This window comes from Lagenorhynchus albirostris, chromosome 7 (genome assembly GCF_949774975.1).
Source record: "Lagenorhynchus albirostris chromosome 7, mLagAlb1.1, whole genome shotgun sequence".
Lineage (NCBI taxonomy): Eukaryota > Metazoa > Chordata > Mammalia > Artiodactyla > Delphinidae > Lagenorhynchus > Lagenorhynchus albirostris.
Genome location: NC_083101.1, coordinates 75,005,338 through 75,027,499, shown reverse-complemented (window position 1 = coordinate 75,027,499; position 22,162 = coordinate 75,005,338). Strand labels below are relative to the sequence as shown.

General features: G+C 33.9%; 1 protein-coding gene across 6 annotated transcripts in view; it reads right to left on the bottom strand.

The window, feature by feature from the left end:
* Positions 1–365: 365 nt before the first annotated feature.
* The window catches only part of IFT74 (intraflagellar transport 74), a 78,137-nt gene continuing 56,340 nt past the window's right edge, over positions 366–22,162 (bottom strand). For 5 of the 6 annotated variants that reach the window (XM_060153516.1, XM_060153519.1, XM_060153517.1 and 2 more), the window contains 7 exons: positions 17,692–17,745; positions 16,266–16,363; positions 15,644–15,770; positions 6,596–6,759; positions 5,562–5,687; positions 2,026–2,086; positions 366–676 (listed from right to left, as the gene is read on the bottom strand). In XM_060153516.1, coding sequence (XP_060009499.1) covers positions 558–676; positions 2,026–2,086; positions 5,562–5,687; positions 6,596–6,759; positions 15,644–15,770; positions 16,266–16,363; positions 17,692–17,745 — 749 coding nt within the window. In that variant the 3' untranslated portion in view covers positions 366–557. The remainder of the gene's footprint in view (positions 677–2,025; positions 2,087–5,561; positions 5,688–6,595; positions 6,760–15,643; positions 15,771–16,265; positions 16,364–17,691; positions 17,746–22,162) is intronic. The other variant, XM_060153520.1, reaches the window with a different exon arrangement.

Genomic DNA, 22,162 nt, shown 5'->3' with positions numbered 1-22,162 from the left:
TAATTCGAAATCTTTAGGAATAACTGATATATAAAAAGTTATATATTTACATGTGACTTTATATGTCTTAAAACACATCAAATATACCCTATTTGAGAAGTAAAGCTCAAAACTAAACATCTCCCTTCTATTCTTACTTTTTCTAGAAGCAAAAATTGGCAAGGTTGATAAGTGCTAAATCAGAATCATACTCCATACACCCCTCCTAGGCTTGACATATGAAAAGACGATCTCATGTGCTGCCATAGATGTATTATACCAACTAAATGAGTAACAATGGCCACTTTTAGTTTGTTTTTCTCCTGGTTCTTTGAGACATTTTATCACCCACGCAAAACAAATACAAGTATAAAAGGAGACGATACTTTTTTATAAGTAAACTATTTATTTAACTATTATACTATTTAAAATTTCACACTTCAAAGAGGCCACAAAAATTGTAACATTCAAAAATTTTAGGTAAAACTCTTCAAGGGTAAGCTATTATTTTTCAGCCGGCATGTATGAAGTTTAGCAGCAAAAGGATATTTCTATAGAGACTTGTAGTTGGTTCAGACTCAGTTTCTGCTCATGCTATGTAGAGCATCCATGATGGTTTTATTATACTCTGCAATCTGCTTGGTCACATTCTTCATAATTGGCCGGTAATCACTCTCTTGACTCTTGGTTGCTATGACTAATTACATGAGTTAAGGGGAAACAGTATCAAAACAAATATTAATCTAATTTTGTGACTCAGAAAGGACCCAAATTGTACTAGTATTTTTCTTATTGAAAACTGAAGATGGCACAAAAAAGCACAATTAGAATAGTTATTAAAAAAAACAGATTAAGCATCAATTGAAACCTAAAAGGCCAGGCAAAACTTGTTTCAAAAAAGTTCACCTATGGTATAAAATCTTTTTTAGAGTTAACATTTCATTCATCTCAATCTTAATCTGGTCATAGAACAACTCAATGTTCAGAAGAACTGTCCTTTAAAGTACTACACAGGATTTCAGGCAAGTCTCTAGACTTCACTCTGTTTCAAAAACACCTACTTTATGTTGCACAAAACCAGAATTCTGGACTTTATCATACTGTGAATGGGAATCTTCTGCTTTTAAAATAAGTTGCACAACCACTGGGAATAAAGCCCTTAAAGCATCTCATCTGGAGGTAAGCTGGGGTCCATGCTGCCCTGAGCTGATGTTCAGTAGTGTCCTAGAGGAGAATCTATGCAACCAGTGAGTCAGGATCTAGTTCTCTAAGCAGAGATGTCCGTAAATAGGTCAAAAGGGGACTAGGAAACAACCTTTGGGGAAATGTTTCTTACAACTTCACAATACTTGTCCTCAGCAGCTGCTTCCTTCTATGTCCATACAAAAAGACAAGCAAGAAGACTGAATATAAGAACTATCTTGATAGAAATAAGATGGGACATAAGTACTTATCTTGGTAGATGAAGCTGAATTGGCTGAAACACAGATGAGCTCGAAGGTCAAATTTCTCATGATACTACTTGGTTTATCTCTCCCTTTGCTGCCCAGATATCCAAGGTACAGCATTACAAATAACAACAAATGACTATACGTACATACATACATGCATACATACATATACATATATATGGTTATATGTAATTCTCCCAACAACTCTATGAGAAGGAAGTATTAACTGTATTTGAGATGATAAAATTGAGGTTTAAACAATTAACTGTCCAAAGTCCATAACCTATAAGTAGTAGAGTCAAAATTTAAAATTAGATCTCCTGACTCTAAAACCTGTACACTTAATCACTATGCTGCACTATGGCTTTGTACAGTCTGCTTTCTATTAGTTTGGTGTACACACACACACACACACACACACACACACAAAATCATAGAATGGAAACTAAGTCTTATTCATTTATTTCCCACATAGTTTAGCCAGTGTTTTGTACATATTAGGTATTTGATGTTGAACTGAATTTCATTTCAGTCTTTAAAGAAATTCCTAAAAAAATCACTCAGTCAAGCTCATTCGCAGTTTTTTAAAGGATACATTCTTTCATCACAAAATTATTTTGCTCATGGTGTTGCCACTTCCTCTCCAAATTTGTAAGCTAAAAACACAAAAGAAAAATGTTAACCAGTGCCCATATTCAAAACAATTATACACCCCTTTGAGATGATAAGAAAAAAAACACCCCCAATTTTAAATCTTTTCAACTCCCTGCATTTTATTGAGATAAAGCCATGATAGACAAAAAAGGAATTTAAAAAAATTAAATAACAGTAATACAATAATAAATACAATGCTGAATTTGACAACAGGTTTACTCTGTTTACTTTAATTGGAAATTATTTATTATACCAATGAACATACCAACTGAAAGACAATTTATGATTTTTCCCTTTCCTAAAAGAACTTAAAACAGAAGAATGGGACATGATAGGAATCTCTCCTTGAAACCTGAAGGTCTAATGTCACAAAAGTACTATATATTCTAATACTGCAAAGGTTCAGCTATATAGGAGAAACTTCCTTATTTCCAGGGCTAAATTTCCTGTCTAATTCCACAGGCTGTGATAAGAGCCGAGCTGCAGTGTGAAGATTATAAGAGGGCTGGTAAAAAGCTGGCACTGTTACAATAATTTCTGCATCAACAGGAAGCTAATGTGGATATTATATTGATGGTTGCTTCCTCCAAAGACAATTTTACTGTTATAGAATTAAATTGTTTTTCTGATTTAATTAACCTTGTAACTCTGGGTTATGGTCTTTCTTTTTTAAGATGCACATAGTTTTTTTCCTAAACAAAGGACAGTCTGAAAAATGAAACATTAAAATAATGTTCTGCCTGGACATTTCCAAGAAGTAATAATCATTTAAAAAAATCTGATAATTGAAACAGCATTATTAATATTTCTTTCTAATCTCATGTTAAAATTATTTTCAGGGCATAAGTTCAGTCTTAATGTAGCATCCATCCCATTGTTTCCTCCAAAGAGATAAATCTAGATATTAGGATGAATCATAACTAATTAATTATATGAACTGTATGTGCTGTGACTTAATGCTACTAAATCAGATCTAGCTTCCCCTGATAGAGCCTTGAAGTTAAGATGGACTTAAGGAAGCAGTCAGCACTTTTTGACAATAAATCTCTAATAACCTTTTGCAAAGTCAAGTACCAAATTTTTCCTCTTTGTTTCATACAAAGGGGTAGCCTTATAATGCAGCAGACCCCTTAAGTGCTACATGAATAATGATATAAAAGCAACACTGTGTCAGATGGTCAAATTCCTTCTATATTATACATCTATTTCAGTTACTTGCCTTTAAAGCTCCAAGGATGTTATGAAGCACACATCTGTCTTTTTCTCCCTACAACTTATTTTACAAGTCTGTTATGAGTTCTTTATATGTTTTGGATATTAACCCCTTATGAGACATATAACTTGCAAATATTTACTCTTATCCTGCTTTTTCATTTTGTTGTTTCATTTGCTGTGTAGTTTGATGTGGACCCACTTATTTATTTCTGCCTCTGTCGTTTGTGCTTTTCGTGTTATAATAAAAAACTTGTTGCCAAGACTAATGTCAAGGAGCTTTTCCCCTATGATTTCTAGGAGTTTTACAGTTTGTTCCAATATAAATGTGTTTAAATGATTTCAAATCAATAACCACTCAAAAAAAAAAGGTCTATTGTATAAATTACAGATCTCAAAAGCCAGTTTTTGAGTAAATAACTGCAAAAGATAGGGAGACCAGGATGTGATTCAAACAGTTGGGATTCACAAAAGGCAACAAATAATACAGAGAAGCATTGTAAGTTGTGGTTTATGTTACAAATTCCTGTACGTGGGGTTACGAATAAGATTAGTACTTAATGTGGGAATAAATGAGGTAGCCACTGACTGGCTCTAAGAAATTGTGTTTGTCAAATGTTTTCCTCTTTAAATCATCCATTCAGTGGAAGAGGAGGGTCAAAAATCCATATGAAATATCAGTATTTTTTCCTATGAAACATAAGACAATGGCCTCATAAACTTTTTCTTATGTTTCTTCTCCAGTATCCATTCCCACTCTAAACAGACTAGGATAATTTTGCTATTCACAAGTCTATATCCAGGCCTGTATATTACAAAGTAGAGACAGAGTAACTGACGAATAAATTTGAAATATGTAAATTAGTGACTTCTAAGTTTTTAGTAGTTGTGGCAAACTCTGATGAGAGTCCACCCCTTTCAAGAAGAATATAAGGTTTGTCTTTTTTTAAATGGTACATCCACGCAATGAAATAGCTGATGCCATAAAAATATTATCAAAAAAAGCGCTTGAAAACACTTAAGAAAACAATTGCTTAAAGAGCATATGCATAGAATGATTTCATTATTTGTAAAAATCAATATAATTAAGGGTGTATAACTGCAAAGGAAAAAAAATTTACAAGGGTATTATACCAAAATGTTAATGATGGTTGTCTATCATCATCATCATATTACTACACGAAGGAAGAAAAAATTTAACGCATTTAGCATTAATAAATCATAGTTGCAAATTGCTAATGTAGATAGTTAGATGTGAGAATGACCAACCTTTATCAGACCACAATTACTGATTTTGTATATGACACGCATGCTTCATTTAATCCTCCAACAAATACTTATTGAACACCTATTATGTGCCAACCACTAGCACAGTGCTGGGAAGAAAGTGAGGGAAAGAGACATCATTTCTGCCCTTAGAAAGAGCTCTCAATGCAGAAGACCTTAGACCTTGTTCAGGTAATTATCAACAGGATGAGTGATATGAAAAGGGGGCTTGTCTATGCATCCTGTGTAATAATCAGAGATGTAAATAAAGAAATTCAAGAACATTACTGCTCTTTATAGCATTATTTGAATAGTTTGAAAACAAGAAATAACCTAAATGTCCAACAATTTGGAATTGACTCAGTAAATTATGCTATATCCATATAGTCAAATATTATATAGAATCATATTTTTACAAAATCTACTGACAAGGGAAAGTATTTATGATGTATAGTTAATAATGAAAAACAAGTTTCCAAATAATAGGTACAATATGGTACCATTTCTATAAATATACAGAAATAAATGTGTACGTATGTACATGTATAAACTAAGTGTACACATAACATAGAAATATAGACTAGAAATATCTGTCTTCATATACACAGAATCATCTCCTGGGTGGTGGGATATTAGTCATTACGGCTCATTTTTGTTATCTGCAGCATTTATGTATTAGCAAAGTTTCTGCATTAAAAACACTTTACTTTTGAAATTTTTAAAAGCCATTACCATAATGGCTGTGCCCAGAACAGTGCCTAGCATAGAGTTGGCCTTCGATATAAGTTTACAGAAGTCAGGAAAGCAGGAGTAAATTCATTCTGAGTGGAGACTATACAGAATCTAGTTATCTTCAAAGCCAGAAAATTTGGAAGGTAAATAAAGCAGGTGAAAAAAAAAAAGGGAATGGATTGCTTTGGGAGTGAAAATATAGATCAAGAGAACAGGCCAGATAGCCTAAAAACAGAATGAATTTCAGTCTTTTTTTTTTCTTTTTACCTGAGAATGTGTCTCGTTTTCTTGCAATTGTGTTTTTAGTGTCTCATATTCTGTGTTTAGTTTCTGAATTAGTTTTTTAAAGGCATTTCTGCGGGTTGATAATACTGTTCTCTCCTGATGCAATTTCTAGATAGATCCAAACAGAAGTAAGTAACAGGCTTTAGCAGATACCTAGTAAACCAATATAAACAGCATTTGACTTAAACAATTTCAATAATATTCTGATAAAATTCTACCAAGGCTATAATTACTCTAAAAGCTGTTTGTAAAAATATCCTTTTAATGATAATAAGCTAAATTAATATTAACTATATTAATAATAACTTATTAGGGCTGTCATATGTGTTTGTACTCCACCAGATTTACTTTATTTTAAAATTTTTTTGTAAATTTATTTATTTAATTTATTTATTTTTGGCTGCATTGGGTCTTCCTTGCTGCGCGCGGGCTTTCTCTAGTTGCAGAGAGCGGGGGCTACTCTTTGTTGCGATGCACGGCCTTCTCTTTGCGGTGGCTTCTCTTGTTGCAGACCACGGGCTCTAGGCGTGCGGGCTTCAGTAGTGGTGGCTTGCGGGCTCCAGAGCACAGGCTCAGTAGTTGTGGCGCACGGGCTTAGCTGCTCTGCGGCATGTGGGATCTTCACTGATCAGGGCTCAAACCTGTGTCCCCTGTATTGGCAGGTGGATTCTTAACCACTGCACCACCAGGGAAGTCCCAGATTTACTTTAAATTAATGTAAATGGCAATGAAAAGCCACTGAGAAGTCTTAAGTACAGAAATATCGTTATCAAATTTGCATTTAACAAAGTTTATATTTGAAGTACACTATTACTTGCTTTTCAATGTTTGTCTTTTGTTTTGAAACTTAAATCACTCTAAATTCCTACTATATATGTAAACTTCTTTATTTTTTCTTAGATTATATATCAAATAGTCAATTGAAAATAATAAATTTTAAAAAATACATATATTATTAAATTTAATCAAGAAAAAACCAACTTGAATTACAATTTCATAGAACTGTTACCATTTACCTTTTTCTTTTCTTCACCTGATGATTTTAAAGCTGGCAAATCATTATATGTTTCCAGATCAGTTATCATTTGCTTAATTTTGCTTTTTAGAGACTGTTGTTCCTCAGTCATTTTACTTTCCAGTAGCTCCATTTTTTGTAGATCCAACTGTAGACGCTGACTATCTGAAACGCAGGAAGATTCAAGGCCATAATTAGTCGAAATTTTATTCCTTACACAAAAGGAAATGCAATCATTAAAAATTATGCATTTTTTTACAAGAGTATCTGCACAAGAAACATGCATTCACTGCAACTAGTGAGACAATACAAAGATAAATTTTTAAAAAATTACTTACCCCCCAGGTAACCAACATAAACCGATGTATATTAATCACATTTGTCTCCATTCTCATACAAACATGTAAGAACACACATAGTTCTTTTTCTTACTTAATAATATATGAGATAAAGATTCATCATTTTTAATATGTGCATGACATATACACACAGTTATGTGGAGAAAAAAGCAAGTTATGAAACGTTATGAGCAAAATTTTATAAGTACATATATAGTCAGTTCTCATTATTTGTGGTAGTTATATTCCGAAAAGTCATTGTAAACACTGAGTTAGCAAATACTGAACTCCTATGGGAAATACAGGATTAGGTTTCTGTGAGTCTCTGGTTACGATACTTTTATCAACTTTGATGATACTTTTATCATCAAACTAATACATAACCTTGTTTTATGTATGTTTCTCTTTAAATATGTTATTTAATATATATTATTGATTTGTTAACATTGAACTCAAGGCCAACTTATGCCTCAGTGAAGCTTATATAACTGACATATTTTCTCTGTAAGGCACATCACAGCCTTGCGCTTAGGAACACTAGCCAACACTTCAGCACTATACTTGGGAGCCATTTTGAATAGCAAAAGCACTAGCAAAAACACACAAAAGTGTGGTTAAAAAAAAAAAAGTGACATTAAATAATATACCATGAAAAGGATACTTGTTTATAGTATGAGAACTAATGCAGGAAGGCATAGTGCTGCCTTAATCAACCTCCACTGGGAACTCGAGCATTCAAATTTTTCAAATTTGAATTCCAATTTTTCACCTCTGCGTGTGTTCACAAATGACCATGAAAGTGCTGCAAATATGAATTTGGGGTTACAAATTAATTTCAGTGAGAGAGCAAGTTTACAAATACAGACTCCATAAATAATGAAAATTGCCCATGTGTGTGTGTATGTGTGTGCGCGATTCTTTCTTTCAAAAGTATTGAGCATCTACTATGTGCCAGGTGCTGAGGATATAATGGAAATCAACAGAGACATCATTGTTTTCACTCGAGGAGCTATATTCTAGAGGTTAAATTAGGAAATTAAATAAGCACTTACAGTAAACTGGATAACTACTATGAAAAGAGTAATACAGGGTACCACAGAACATGTGGCATTGGTCAAAAGAATTCTCTGAAGACATGCCTTTTAACTAAGGCATTAAGGATTAGGAATCAACCACACAAAGGAAAAAGTGAGTGTTCCAGAGAAAATAATCAACATGTGCAAAAATGTCTAGAGGTAAGAAAGCATGAGGTAAAGTCTAAAAGTCTAGAGCTAAGAAAGCATGGTACCTTTGCACAAATAAGAGAAGTATGACTAGAACCCAAAGTTCAAAGTGGATGGTGGTAGGAGAGAAAACTGAAAAATTGAAGGATTTCAGTTCATGAAGGGCTTAAGTCAAGACAGGGAGTTGGGACTTTATGCTAAGGGCTGTGGCAAGTCATCAATGAGTTTCAAATCAGAGAGTAACATAATTAAATTTTAGAAAGTTCTCTCTAGTTGCCATGTGGACAATTAATCGAAATAGCATAACTATGTGCAGGAAGACCAGTTAAGTGTTGATTCAGTGATCTAGGCAAGAAATCTTAGACTGGTGGGGATTTTTTTTTCCATTAAACAATATTTAGGGACTTCCCTGGCAGTCCAGTGGTTAAGACTTCACCTTCCAGTGCAGGGGGTGCAGGTTAGATCCCTGGTAATGGAGCTAAGATCCCACATGCATCACGGCCAAAAAACCAAAACAGAAGCAATATTGTAACAAATTCAATAAAGACTTTAAAAATGGTCCACATCAAAAAAAATCTTTAAAAAAACCCAGTATTTATTAAATAAATGCTTTCTATGTGCCAGGCAAATAGAAAGGCATGGGGAATATAGCAACAAACGAAGAACTTATATTCCAGTGGAAAAAGACTATATATATAAAATATACAGTTATGTCAGATAAAAATAAATGAAGAAACAGTGCAGGAGAGATCTGGAGGGACTCAAAAAAGATTAGGCATTTAGGATTAACAAAACAGGCAATCGACCGGATACAGTAGTTGAGCGAGAGAAAATGCGGAATCCCGTTTCCAACTTGAATAAATGAGCGTATGGGAGGGTAAGCAGAGGGACATATAAATTTTTGTCTGTTGGAGGGATTTATGATACACTGAAGTCGATTTAGGATTTGTTGAGTTTGAGATACCTCAGAAACATCCAAACAGAGATAAGTAAAGATGTCCATATATAGAAATATGGGTCTAAAGCCCAGAGGGAAAAATGTGAGCTCTGAAGATACAGATTCTGAAACCACCAGCATAGAGATGGCACCTGAAGCAATGGGAGTGGTTCAAATCATCAACAGAAAAGGATTCATGACTGCACCTATAAGAATACCAAATTTTTAAAGAATAAATTAACATGAAGGATCCATATAGAATAAGAAATGACCAAAGAAATAAGAGAAAAATCAGAAGTCATGGGGAAAAGATATTTCAAGAATAAAGAAGTGGTTTGTAGTACAGAATATTACTTAGAGATTAAAAGAAAAAGATGGCAAAATATGTGTTGAATTTACTGACCAGGACAACCTGGATGTATCTTCTGAGAACAGATTTCACAGAAAGAAATGGAATCAAGAGTGAGAGGAAGGTTTTAAGAAATTTGACTGTGAAACCTTTGAAAGAGAGGGATAATAGCTGGGCAGAGAATACTCAGAAAAGGCTTTTTATTTTTTTCCAAGATGTGATAAAATACGGAAAAAAGACTAAAAAGATACCAAAATTTTAATAGTAATAAACTTTTGATAGTGGGATTGTATTTTTAGTTTTTATTTATGCTTGCTTACATCTCCTAAATCCTCTATAATGAATATGAATTCCATTTATAATCAGAAAACAGTATTTTTAAAAATATTCCATTCTGGTAGGATTATATAATACCTACCTTCTCTATTTCAGAGACTTCTTAACTTTGTGATGCTGGCTTTAAAGGTCTCTTTTTTAAAGAGAAAGAAAGGTTTAAGAGGAAACCAACATTACTGAGAACCTGGAATGTGCCTGGCTTTATATATTATCTGATTTACTTTCCCTAATAGCCCTGGGCAAGGGTAAATTTTATTATATGAGGAAACTAAAGCTTAGAAAGGTAATTACTGCCCAAGGTCAACAGCCAGTCAAGCTTTGGTGCTGAGTGATATTGTTATCACGTTTATGAAAGGTTCATATTTTACAATAGCAAATGTTACTTTACGATCCAAAGATGCCTCAATGAGCAACAGTGAGTTGTGGGAAGAGGAACAGTAACACTTGGTCAATTTTGCTACTTCAGGCTTCTTTCCCCAGGCCCCATCCTTTGTTCTGCCTTCCTTATAGATACCAAAATAAAATCTGATTTCAGCTAACTCAAAAACAGATACTAAAATGGAATTGAAATATATATCCTGTATATTTAGATGAAGAAATCTGGATTCAAACCTGCCTTGGCCAGTTTCTTCTCTTCTGTGTTCCCAGGGATAGGCATGGGAATAACCCAATACATCCTGTAGTTACTTATTTGTAGAGGCATATTTACCTTCACTTTTCCTCTAGTTTAAAGTAGGAATATGAATACCCTCAAAAAAATAGTGGTATTTCAGAGTGTCAAAAGCCAAATATGAACATCTTCCTTAAATTACTTAGATTTAGGGGTAGATTTTTATATTAAAGTAACATATTTCAGAGTAAAATACAAACTTCACAATGATTTTTATGATAAAATTTAATCTCATAGTGGGATATATTGTACCCTGTGTGTACATATTATTTTTCTCTGGCTCCTTTTATTGTTCTTTCTTTATTGCTGCATTTCAGCAGTCTGATGATGATGTGCTTAGGTAAGGAATTTTTATATTAACCCTGTTTGGGGTTCAAAGAGCTTCTTAGATCTGTACAATTAAGTTTTTCATTAAATTTTCAGAAAAATTTCAGTCATTATTTCAACTATCTTTTCTCCCCCATTCTCTGTCCCTCCTCTCCTTCTGGGACTCCAATTACATGTAAATTAGACTGCTTGAAACTGTCCCACAGGTCATTTAGGCTCTGTTCATTCTTTTTTCTTCTTCAGATTAGATAATTTCTATTTATTTATCTTTAAGTTCACTGATTCTTTTTTTTCTGCTGTCTTCAATCTTCTATTCAGGTCAGTGAATTTTTCATTTTAGTTATATTTTCAACTCTAGAATTTACACCTGGTTCTTTTTTGTAATTTCCATTTCTCTGTGGGATTCTCCAATCTGTTCATTTTTTATGCTTTTATTTTCCCTCAAGCCCTTAAATATGTTTATAAACTTTTAAAGTCCTTTTTCTTTTCATTTCAACATCTGGATTATCTCAGGTTCAGTGTGTAGTGATTCCCCTTGACTCACATTTTCTTCTTTCTTCATTTTTACTAAATGTAAATTTAGTAAATTTACTAAATGTAAATTTTTATAATGGACATTTTAAATAACATGTTGTAGAGACTTTGCATTCTGCTCCTTTGAAAAGTGCTGATCTATATCATAAATAAGCAGTTAACTTTGCCGAACTAAATAAATCTCTAAACTTTTCTCCTTTGGAGTGGGTAGCATCTTAAATCTCTGTACTCAGTTCTTTCAACTTCTAGCTGCTGCTTTTTCCTAGGTCCCATAAAGCCTACTCAATGCATACACATTTCAGTAGTCAGATTAGGATTTGGTTAGAGTTTATACATAGATTTTTGGCACTCCTTCTTACCAGGATGTCTCTCTTATACAGGGCAGGCAATGAGTAAGTAAGTTGGTTTCTTCATGTAAGATTTAGCAAAATTTACTTGGACTTAATAAATTTAAGTTTTATTACCTATAAAGATTCTCTAATGGAAAAATCAATACAAAGCTGCTAATTATTAAACCTTCCTCTTCTACCTATGAAATCAGAAAGATTAAAATATACCTGGAAGGTGACATTATAATAAAAATGTCATGTTCAAGAATCGAGCAACTCTCTACTTATGAATATAACAAAAATCACATAGAGTATAAAATACCAAATAGTAAAAAAAAAAGCTTCAAAAGACATTGATTTAAGAAAGGAGGTTGTTACCAACCAAATTTGTCCTAAGTTGGTATAATTAAATGTGAACATTTCCTTCTGTCTCTTTAAAGAGTCTTAAGACTCAACCACATTGACTATATGTTATTTTAAAAGATATACCAATATATGGACTGAAATGTTGAGGGTTTTGTTTTATTGGATTAATATTTCTACTAGGGTTGGAAATAGTTAAGTTGAGAATCAAAGTGCTGAATCAAAGTCACTGAAGCTTATGGTGTTTCAATGCTCTAAATAGGAAATGTACTTACTTTGTATATTTTGGCTGTTCCGTGAAAAGTTATATAAATCTAACTACAAGTTTAATTTAAAGATATATTAGGGAAATACATTTTTAAACTATATATACTGCTTTTTCTAGAGAAAGGGAGAAAACAGTTGGTTGGTACAGGGTAAAGTTTATCTTCCTTCAACCGCAGGACCCCATGAAAAGCTAAAAGCTTCTCCAAGAGAAGAGACAGGAAGAGGATGCAGACTAGTTCCTTCTGATATGCTATGAAGTTGCAAAGTTTACCAAGTAGTGTGTACATAGTAGCAAAACTCAGAAGGAACCACTTTGACCTGGGGAAATGTTCCTGAAATATTCTGCCATCAGCGCATTTGTTTATTCCCTGGAGCTTCCTTTCCAAAAATATAAATAAAAACTATTGCTGACAGGTTCCTTGTCTCTTTACTCATGCAGTTTATCAGTGTATCTTAACCTTTTTTTTTTCATTACTGTCCCCCTAAGGAGCCTTTTGTAGACTATTGTTTTCACAGTCACCTCCCATGAATTTTTTATATTACAGATGTATATCTGTTTATGTACAGTGACCTTTTGGAGGGCCACACACCTTTATAGTTAGTATATAAAATTTTTTTACCCTCCCCCCAAGAAGTAATTTTGCCCCCTTGGGAGTGATATTGCTCCATTAAGAAGCACAGAGTACACTAAGAAAATCAGGTGAGTTCCAATTTTAACTTCAAGGGTCAAAGGGAGGCAGTTCACAAAAGGGGAATGTAAAATTCATTATCTCTGAAAGATGAACCAGAATATTATACACCTCTTATGGTGATTTCCAGATAGAAAAAGTTTCTTGTGGGGGATGGTATTAAGAGAGGAAAAACAATTTATATGCTTGGCTTAAATTAACACTTAAAAATAACTGACTAAATGAAATTAATTGTAGGGGTCAGATAATTCAAACTTTAAAAGGGAAACTTTCAGTAAAATCCTTATCATAGTAACAAACCAGATTTTTATCTCCATTGAAGCCAGTTCTCATTCTTTTTTAATTCTACATCTCTGGAGAAGACTAGGTTTTTAAAAGAAATGTAAACACAAAGTATAAAAGTATGAAAGGAATACAAAGTCCTGATTATTGAATTCATTTCCCGGTATTGATATTTACCCTTTTAAAAAATGTATGTTTCTCGACAGCCATTATACAAAGGTAGCTTAAAGGAGGCAAAAACTTGTTGAATTAGTATTGACTTTAGAAAATGAAAAATTTAAAACTATGGTCTAAAACACAAAACAGAAGTTTCTTAGATGAAATAATTAAACATAAAATTCTTCAGCTTATAGAAAAAAGAAAATAAAGATGTAAAAACACTCATAGTTGTATACATCCAAAATAATTGAAAATGGGATCTTGAACAGATATTTGCACACTTATGTTCACTGCAGCAGGATTTCACAATAGCCTAGAGGTGGAAATAACCTAAATGTCCACCAACGAATGAATGAATAATGAAAATGTGGTATGTACATACTACAGAATATTATTCAGCCTTAAAAATAAATCCTGTCACGTGTCACAACACAGATGAACCTTGAGGACATTACGATGTGAACTAAACTGGTCACAAAAAGGCAAATATTGCCTGATCCCACTTATATGAGGTATCTAAAATAGTCAAACTTTTAGAAATATAAAGTAGAGTGTGGTTAGCAGGAGCTCAAGAGGAGGAAATGGGGAGCTGCTGTTCAATGGTATAAGTTTCAGTTCTGCAAGATGAATATGTTCTAGAGATCTGTTGCATTAACAATGTGTAGATAGTTAACACTACTATACTGTACACTTACAGATAGTTAGGATGGTAAATTTCGTGTGTTTTTTATCACAATTAAAAAAATACTCATAATTAAACCAACAGTAGGTATAAATCAAATTTAGAATGCACCTACTCCACTTACGTGGAATATAATTCAGATATACAAATAAAACTATGGCAAACAAACTTTAAGCAAATCTGGGCAGATAAAATAAATGTACAGAATGACAATTTTCCACCTATATCATCAATTTAAATTCAACTGCATGTTAACAGCGTTCAATATGCATTTGTGGATTCACAATCCTTTATATAAAACTCCTAGGCAGTTGTGTTTTAGAATGCAGAATTCTTTGAATTTTAGAAAAGTAATATAGTGTATATACTGATTATTATATAACTCCCATGACAGGGTCTGAGGCAGCACCCGACATCAAGTAGATAAATATACTTCTGCAGCAAAAAGTATGAACAGTCACACTAGGTAGGATAATTAAAAAGTCTCATGTCAGTTCAGGTCAGGTTAGGTTTTGCTGTAAAGAGCTTTTTTAGATTTGGGGATTCCAGATAAAGGGATATTATGGAAACTATTCCATTTTGGGAATCTTTAAACATTTTTAAGTTAGCAAATAGTGTCTTCCTTCTCCATGATCTCACAACTGCCAGAGTAATTTCCAGTAGATAAATAAAACATAGCTAATTCAAAGTCACCATACACCATCATAGTTAGAATCCACCACTTCAGAAAACCAAAGATACTATACAAATTTTGACTTGACTTTATCCTAGGCTCTTTAAGCTCAATTATATTTGTTTCTAATCTCTACCTGCACTATCCAAATGGCAGCCACTAGCCACATATGACTTTTGAGCACTGGAATGTGTCCAGTCCAAATTGAGATGGGCTGTAACTGTAAAGTCTCATTGATCATTTTATATTGACTACATGTTGAAATGATAATATTTTGAATACACTGGGTTAAATATAATATATTATTAAAATTCACCTGTCTGTTTTTACTTTTTTAATGTGGCTACTAGGCAATTCAAAATATATATGTGGCTGGCATTACATTTCTTTTGGAAAATGCTACTCTAGTCTCATGTTAGTCATAATGGCTGAAACTATAATTAAAACATTACCACCTCTAGGATACCTCTCTCCTAACTACCCAAGACCACAGTGGATATGAGCCCTGTGCACGTCCATTGCTCCTTATCCTTCTATCTTAACACTGTTTCATTACACTTCAATTGTTTGTTTGGCATTCCACCAGATTGCAAGTTTCTTGAGGAAACAGACTGGATTTTTTTTTTTTAATCCCTGTATACTCAAGTTACAGCAAAGGCATAAAGCAAATACTCAATAAATGTTAAATGAGTGAGAATATTCCAATGAATTACTATTAAGTTGATATGAAAAGTCACAAAAAATTCTGAGCCTATGAATGACTGCAGCAATAGGCAGTCATAAATTATATCCTCAGTCTTTCAAAAAAAATCAAAGAGAATAACATTAGATTTTAAAAGTTCCAGTTTGTTACAGAAAAAAAGGATATTAAAATCTAGGTTGTTTCCTCACCTGAAGTCAGATTCCTAGCCGTACTTTGTGATTTCTGCATTTCAGTAGATTTAAAATTGAGATCATCCTGCATCATCTTCAGCTCTTGATTGGTGATAGAGGATATCTGTTTCATACGATTTATATTCTGTATTTGCAGAGACATAAAAGTGGAAAAAATTCCACTGATTTAACTTTCCAATAAAACTCTTGAAAATGCTGCTAAAGGACTGGATGTTTTGAAAGGGTATTCTTTTTTGAAATACATCATTCATTATATATATATTTTATAAAAGAATACAGTGAGATTCAAAGTGGTTTTCTCAATAAGGAGAGGTTAAATTAAAATTCAGAATTGTTTTACATTTGCTTTATTTTACTGTAGAAAAAATTCAACTATTCTATTTTAGGAACTGACTGGATTTTTAAAACACTTAGAATATTGAAAAGAGACCACGCATTTTTCCTCCTATGGTACCACACAATAGTAGCTGCTCAATAAATGTTTTTTGAGGAATCAAGATACTCATTAGGTATCCTGTACTCTTACATAATAGTGAACCACTGCAGTTTTTGAGTTGTATTTAGAAAGGTAATCACAGTAAAAATAATGAAGACACTAAGACAGGTACATGGTACTTACTCGACTACAGTGCTCCAAGAGTGCAACAATGTTGGCTTCTATCTGTGCCTTCCTTTCCAGTTCCTGGTTCTTAGTTTCCTCAAAAGTCTCAATAAAGGCTGCCAATTGAAAAATATGATGAGATGCTACTGCTGATATAGCTAAACACTACATAAGCTCTGATTTGTAGGTGTGAAAAGTACTTTTTAGAAATTCAAGGCAAATTTTAAACTATCACTGTTTAATTTTTTATTAACCCAAGGGTAATTAAACTACTCAATAAGAACATTTCTACATACTTTCAGGCTTTTAAAGTTTGTTATGACCTTAATATAAATAAACTAAAAATTTATAAATTCAGGCTCAGAAGTAACAGTTGATAAAATGGAGATGAGAATAAATCCTACGTTTTTACACTAGGATCTCACTGATACACCTACAATTAACATCTATAATTAGCCACTAACTTTACTTTGGAAAATATTACTAACTACCTGCAAATTGAGTATTTTATAATGCCAAATTAGTCTCAACTAAGTAAGTTTAGTAATTTATTGTTACAAATAAATATTCTAAGAAATCCTCCCTTTTCTTCTCTAACATAGAATTAGTACATAATTTGCTATTACTTACATTCTTAAAATATTTCTATGGATCTTCCAAAAATTAACTTAAAATAATTTTACTATTAGCATGAAACAAGAAATTAATTCTGAGATAATTTTGGTACTTGCTGAGATTTTAAAGAAATCTTGGGATATCGTTAAGCCAGAGTTGGTAATTACTGCTTTATGACATGTTTCTATGAAGGTAACAATCAGCCTCAGACCTATAAAAATGTCAGATTTTTAAAAAATAATAATTTAAAAAGGAAACCAGTAATTGTTAATATAGTCAATTTTGATAAACTTATGAATGTACAACATAAGTTTAAGTGAAGATCTATTTACAAAGTCAAATTCAGATTTTTTTTTCAGATTTTTTAAAAAAGTGAATAAGAAGCTACAATAGAAGGCTACTAAAGCTTCAGTCAGTAATAGAACCAAGGAACAAAATCAGAGGTGAGGGCTAATAAATAATGAGATAAGTACTATGAAAAGCTTAAAAAAAAGGTGAAAGATATTAAAGGTGAAGCATGTGAAAGAGAACATTCAACAATCAATGAGTGGTCTATAGATTATACAGACTATAAATGTACGTATTAGCTTTAGAATCTATCCCTAACATACAGTCATACACATACATACACATGTACAAAATCTTTCTAGAATTCTCTACCCATCTAAACTATGCTAGATATTTAGTAATACTTCAAGGCAAATGCTTTGAATGTCCACACTTCTGCACTTCTATTATTAGTCATTAAATCTTCTCAAAATGAGATCTCTGATTCAGTATAAATGAACAACTGAGAATATATTTTCACATCTATAAGATTATCACTTACTGTCCATATTTTCTTCCCTTTTTTTTAGCTCCTTGTACTTCTGATTCATTTCACCTATAAGAGATAAAAAATTTAACATTAGTTTCAAGAACTTAAGATATAGTACTCTAAATTAGAAATATCTCTTAGGTTCTCGATATGCCATTAGTCATTAAATATTCAGTATTTTCAATTAGGTGAAATTCATTTACATTGACTTACAGGGTCTTTCAAAACAGCTATATATATGTGTATGTTTGACTATTTGGAAAGAACAATCCCCTGACTGGAAAGGACTGAAAGACTCTCCAATGGTTCTCTATTTCACTTCCAACTTGGAGCTATTCAACCTACGCATGCACACACTGGTGACGGGAAACATAAGCTCCCATGAAATTTCATTTCATCTCTGAATAGCTCATAACAGCAAACAAGATGGCAGGGTTACTTCCCTCACAGAGCTTAAAGTCTAGAGATTTAACAATTAAAATGTACTAAGTGCTATCATATGAAAGTAAAGGGTGCTATAGCAGCACACAGCAAGGACAATTAATCTAGTTCAGGGATTCAGGAAATTTTCCTCTAAAGAAGTAATATTTAAGCTGCATTATAAAGAATGGATGAATAGGAGTTACTTGGTCAAAATATAGAAGGAGTTGAAAGTCAAAGCATTATAAGTACAGAAATATGAAAGTGAGGATGAATATGGTAGCACAGAAAACCGAAAGAGTTCTGAGGCAGAGAATGTGAAGTGAAAAAGTGGCACAAAGATGAGGCAGGTTATGAGAGACCTTATAAGACACATGTTATAAAAGTCTGGATTCTCTCGTAAGGGCAAAGATTACTGAAGAATTTTAAGCAGAGGAATAAAATTATCAACTTGCATTTCTGATCTGGAGAATAAAAGAGAAGTAAGAGTGGAGGCAGTAAGACCAGTTAGGAGGTTGTCAAAGTAATCCAAATGAAAGAGGAAGACTGCCTGGGCAATTAGGATGTAAGGTAGAGGATTTTCATTTGAGACATTTAAGAGCCAGAGTGAGGTGAGGATTTTGGTGAGGGTCAGAGAGGGAGAAGTCAAGTGTGACTCCCAGGTTTCTGGCTTGGGTAATCGAGGACATTGTGGTACTGAAAAATAAATAAATAAAAAGAAAATTGAGGAAGAAACTGCCATGTTGCATTTAATATATGTAAAAGACATGATTAAAAGGGCAAAAATCCATGGCCCGTACAGATGGATGAAATCGGACACTTTAGCTGCATAAAGGGACCATTAGTAGAGGTGGATCATGATTATTTTAGAAAAACAGGATTTTCAGTGTAACAGAAATTGAGATTTGGAGGCCCAGGGCTATTTTCCTGAGCTAGTGAGATGGCTGCAGTCCTGTGCTCCCAGAGCCCCAGGTAAAGAAAGCAGAATAAATTTGTGCTTGATCCAATCTGTACAGTTTCTTCATTAAAGTCAGTTAGATCTTAGCATTCTAGAGAAACAAAGGAAGCTTACTAAGACAATGCCCAGCAAAGATGGAGAGAATAAGAGATTCCTAAGGGTGTTCCTGGTAAGAAGCTGGCATTTAGAAGGACTTTAGGAAGAAGAGTTCTAAGAAAATGGGGGAGCCAATAGTTAGAGTCTAGAGGCTAAAACCCATTGGTCAGTCTGTGTTCTATCTATCCTCCTATAAGCTCTACAGTTTTGCCAAGTACCGGCTAGAGCAGCAATAACATTAGGGAGTGGAGGTAGACAGTCAGAATAGAGCCCCTAATTACGTGGAGGCTACGGACTTCCACTTGTATACTTGCTTGGGTGGGAAGTGAGTTACGATTACACAAAGGTGATGGCAAAGTCAGAGACCCAGGTCAGCAGACAGCTTTTCTGCTTTCTGGTCTGAAAACATTTTTCCCAAATTCACCGAGGACAATCCTTATACAGAGAAAACCTTGTCAAGGCCCCCACCACCAGTACTCATAGTAAAAAGTCTGAAAGCTACTGTATAAGGATAGTAAATACCCAGAGGTCATGAATTCCCAGCCAGTGAACACTCAGAACGAATGGGAAACATTTGGTTCACTCTAAGACTTTGGATGCATTAACAACTTTACTGATCAGTTCAGATGATTAACAATGGTCTCAGGGCATAATGATGCAGCACGATTAGTTGTAAGCGGAAGGGGAGAGATCTTTTTGTTTCACTAATAACAAAGTTTGTATATGATTAAATTTTTTTTGAAAAATACATTATAGACAGATTAAGATTAGCCCTATAATGATGTTACCATTCAGTAATTTATGGCAATAGTTTTTTGGATGGGAAACAAAGAAAGAATATGAGCTTGCAGCATACATGATCTGGAATATCCTCACAGGAGGCTTATATGCTCGTAAATATTATATAACGTATGTGAAGTAGCAGAAAAGCTAGTATCTGCTGAATCTGCCATGGCCTAGGTTTCTAAAAAAGTCCTAGTTCCTTGTGTGGCTGTCTGAGAAGTTGTCCTCTTGGGAGATTGGTCAGGCATTAAGGGATTAAGAAGAAGGCCTGCATCCTAGGCTTTATAGGCATTTAACTACCATCTTATCTTTCCTCTTCTAAACTTAAGAGAATTTCCTACACATGCTGTTTCCAGCTCCTCATCTTGCTATTAGACCTTACGACACTGCAATGAGGCTTCTCCTCCTGACATTCCAATGAAATTGTTCACAGTAAGATTATATGACTCCTTAATTATCAAATCCAAGGGGCAGTTTCAAGTTATCTTACTCTGTAATATTTGACACTATTGATACATCCTTTCTTCTTCCAATTATTTTTCCGCTTATGTTTTTTGTTGCTTGGGGGTTGGGCTTTTCTGGTTTTTCTTACTCTCATTCCTTCTTTGTCTTCTCTTCATAACTTTCCCTTTCTTCATTTAAATTCTGGATTCTGCTCTTCATTGACTTCTAATGCTACATTATATCCAAGGAAATCCCACTCATTCTTGTGGTTTAAAAACTTAAATTTGACCTTTTTCCTAATTTTCATATTGTTTTATCCAATTGTTTACTACATATATTCATGTGGGCACATTTCATGACATCCTAATACACAGCCTATCCATAATTAAATGCATCAGTCTTCCCCCTCAAAGTCTGTACCGCTCTGTATTGCCTATTATGTTTGAAAGCCCTTCACCATACACTTATCAACCAAGTCAGAAACCTGGGAGATTCCTCCCTCCTTCTCCCCTCAAATCCATGCTCCAAGTTGCCATCAGATTGAGCTGGAAGACATATCTGGTCAATGTCTCCCAGCTATACAGCGGGCCAGCTGGATTAGCTAGGACAGAGCTCCCATATATCTTAGCAAATTCCCAAGCTTCATAAAACCTCCTCCCATATCACTGTTGCTAAAAGAGAAGAGATCAGGGCCCTAGTGAACTCCTCTATTTTGTGATTTCTCAGTTGGTGGATTAATATCTGAGCTTCTCATAAGAGGCAATGTACAGATGTGGGCAGTCCTAAAGTAGAGTAAAATATAGGGCTTGTTACAAAATCTATCCTTAGATTTAATATTATAGGAGAGGACAAGATCATAGACAGGGGAAGCTAATCAGTTATCACACTGGAGGTGCAAAGCAGGCCATAAAAAGGGTCTAATCATTTTAGAAAGATCAACAATGAAGAGACCAAAGGAGAGGGAAAAGGACACGTTCATAAAATGAGGGTTATTTTAGAGCTATCCTCAAACTCTGAGTATTTGATGTGATCATAGTTCTACATAATTTATTTCTTCCAAGTTTAGTGAGTACCTATTATGTGCCAGATACTATAATAGGTGCTGGGGATATCAAAATGAACAAGACAGTTGCCACTCTATCCTAGAAGGGTGTACAATCTGTTAGGTGAACAAAAGCAACAAGTTACAATGCAACATAAGTACTGTAACTAAGCTATATATGAAGTACTATGATAACTAGATGGGTGAAAAGAGTTCAGAAGGCTTTTATATAGGAAAGTATCATATCAGCAAGGCATTTTAACAGGTAACGGAGGAATTATAGAGATGAATAAGATATTTTCCTTCAAGAAATTTATGCTCTAGTAAGACAAGTACCCAAAAATTTCCACTATAAATTCAGGCCTCTTTCCCCTTACAAGGGGGGAAGAAGAAATGAGTACGGACTGTTACAAAAGACTTGGGATATTGTAGAAAGGACACTATTGCTTTTTGATACTCTCAGCTATAGCCAGCCAGTGGAGTAAGGGAACTAGGCTCTTCTTCCAGCACTAAAGGGCTGAGTACCACCATAACCACCTTTCTCCTCACTTGTCAGTAAGGTCATCTGACTCTTTTACCTCTCTATCATAAAATGTTCTCTTGAATCAAGGCTTAACAGAGCAATCTTGGCTTTTATACTCTGAGAAGCAGTTCTGACCCTGGAGAAGGGTCTGATCACCATTTTCCAGAACAGGTAGCCACCCCAATCTTCTCTCATGATCAGTGTACAACAAGGCACA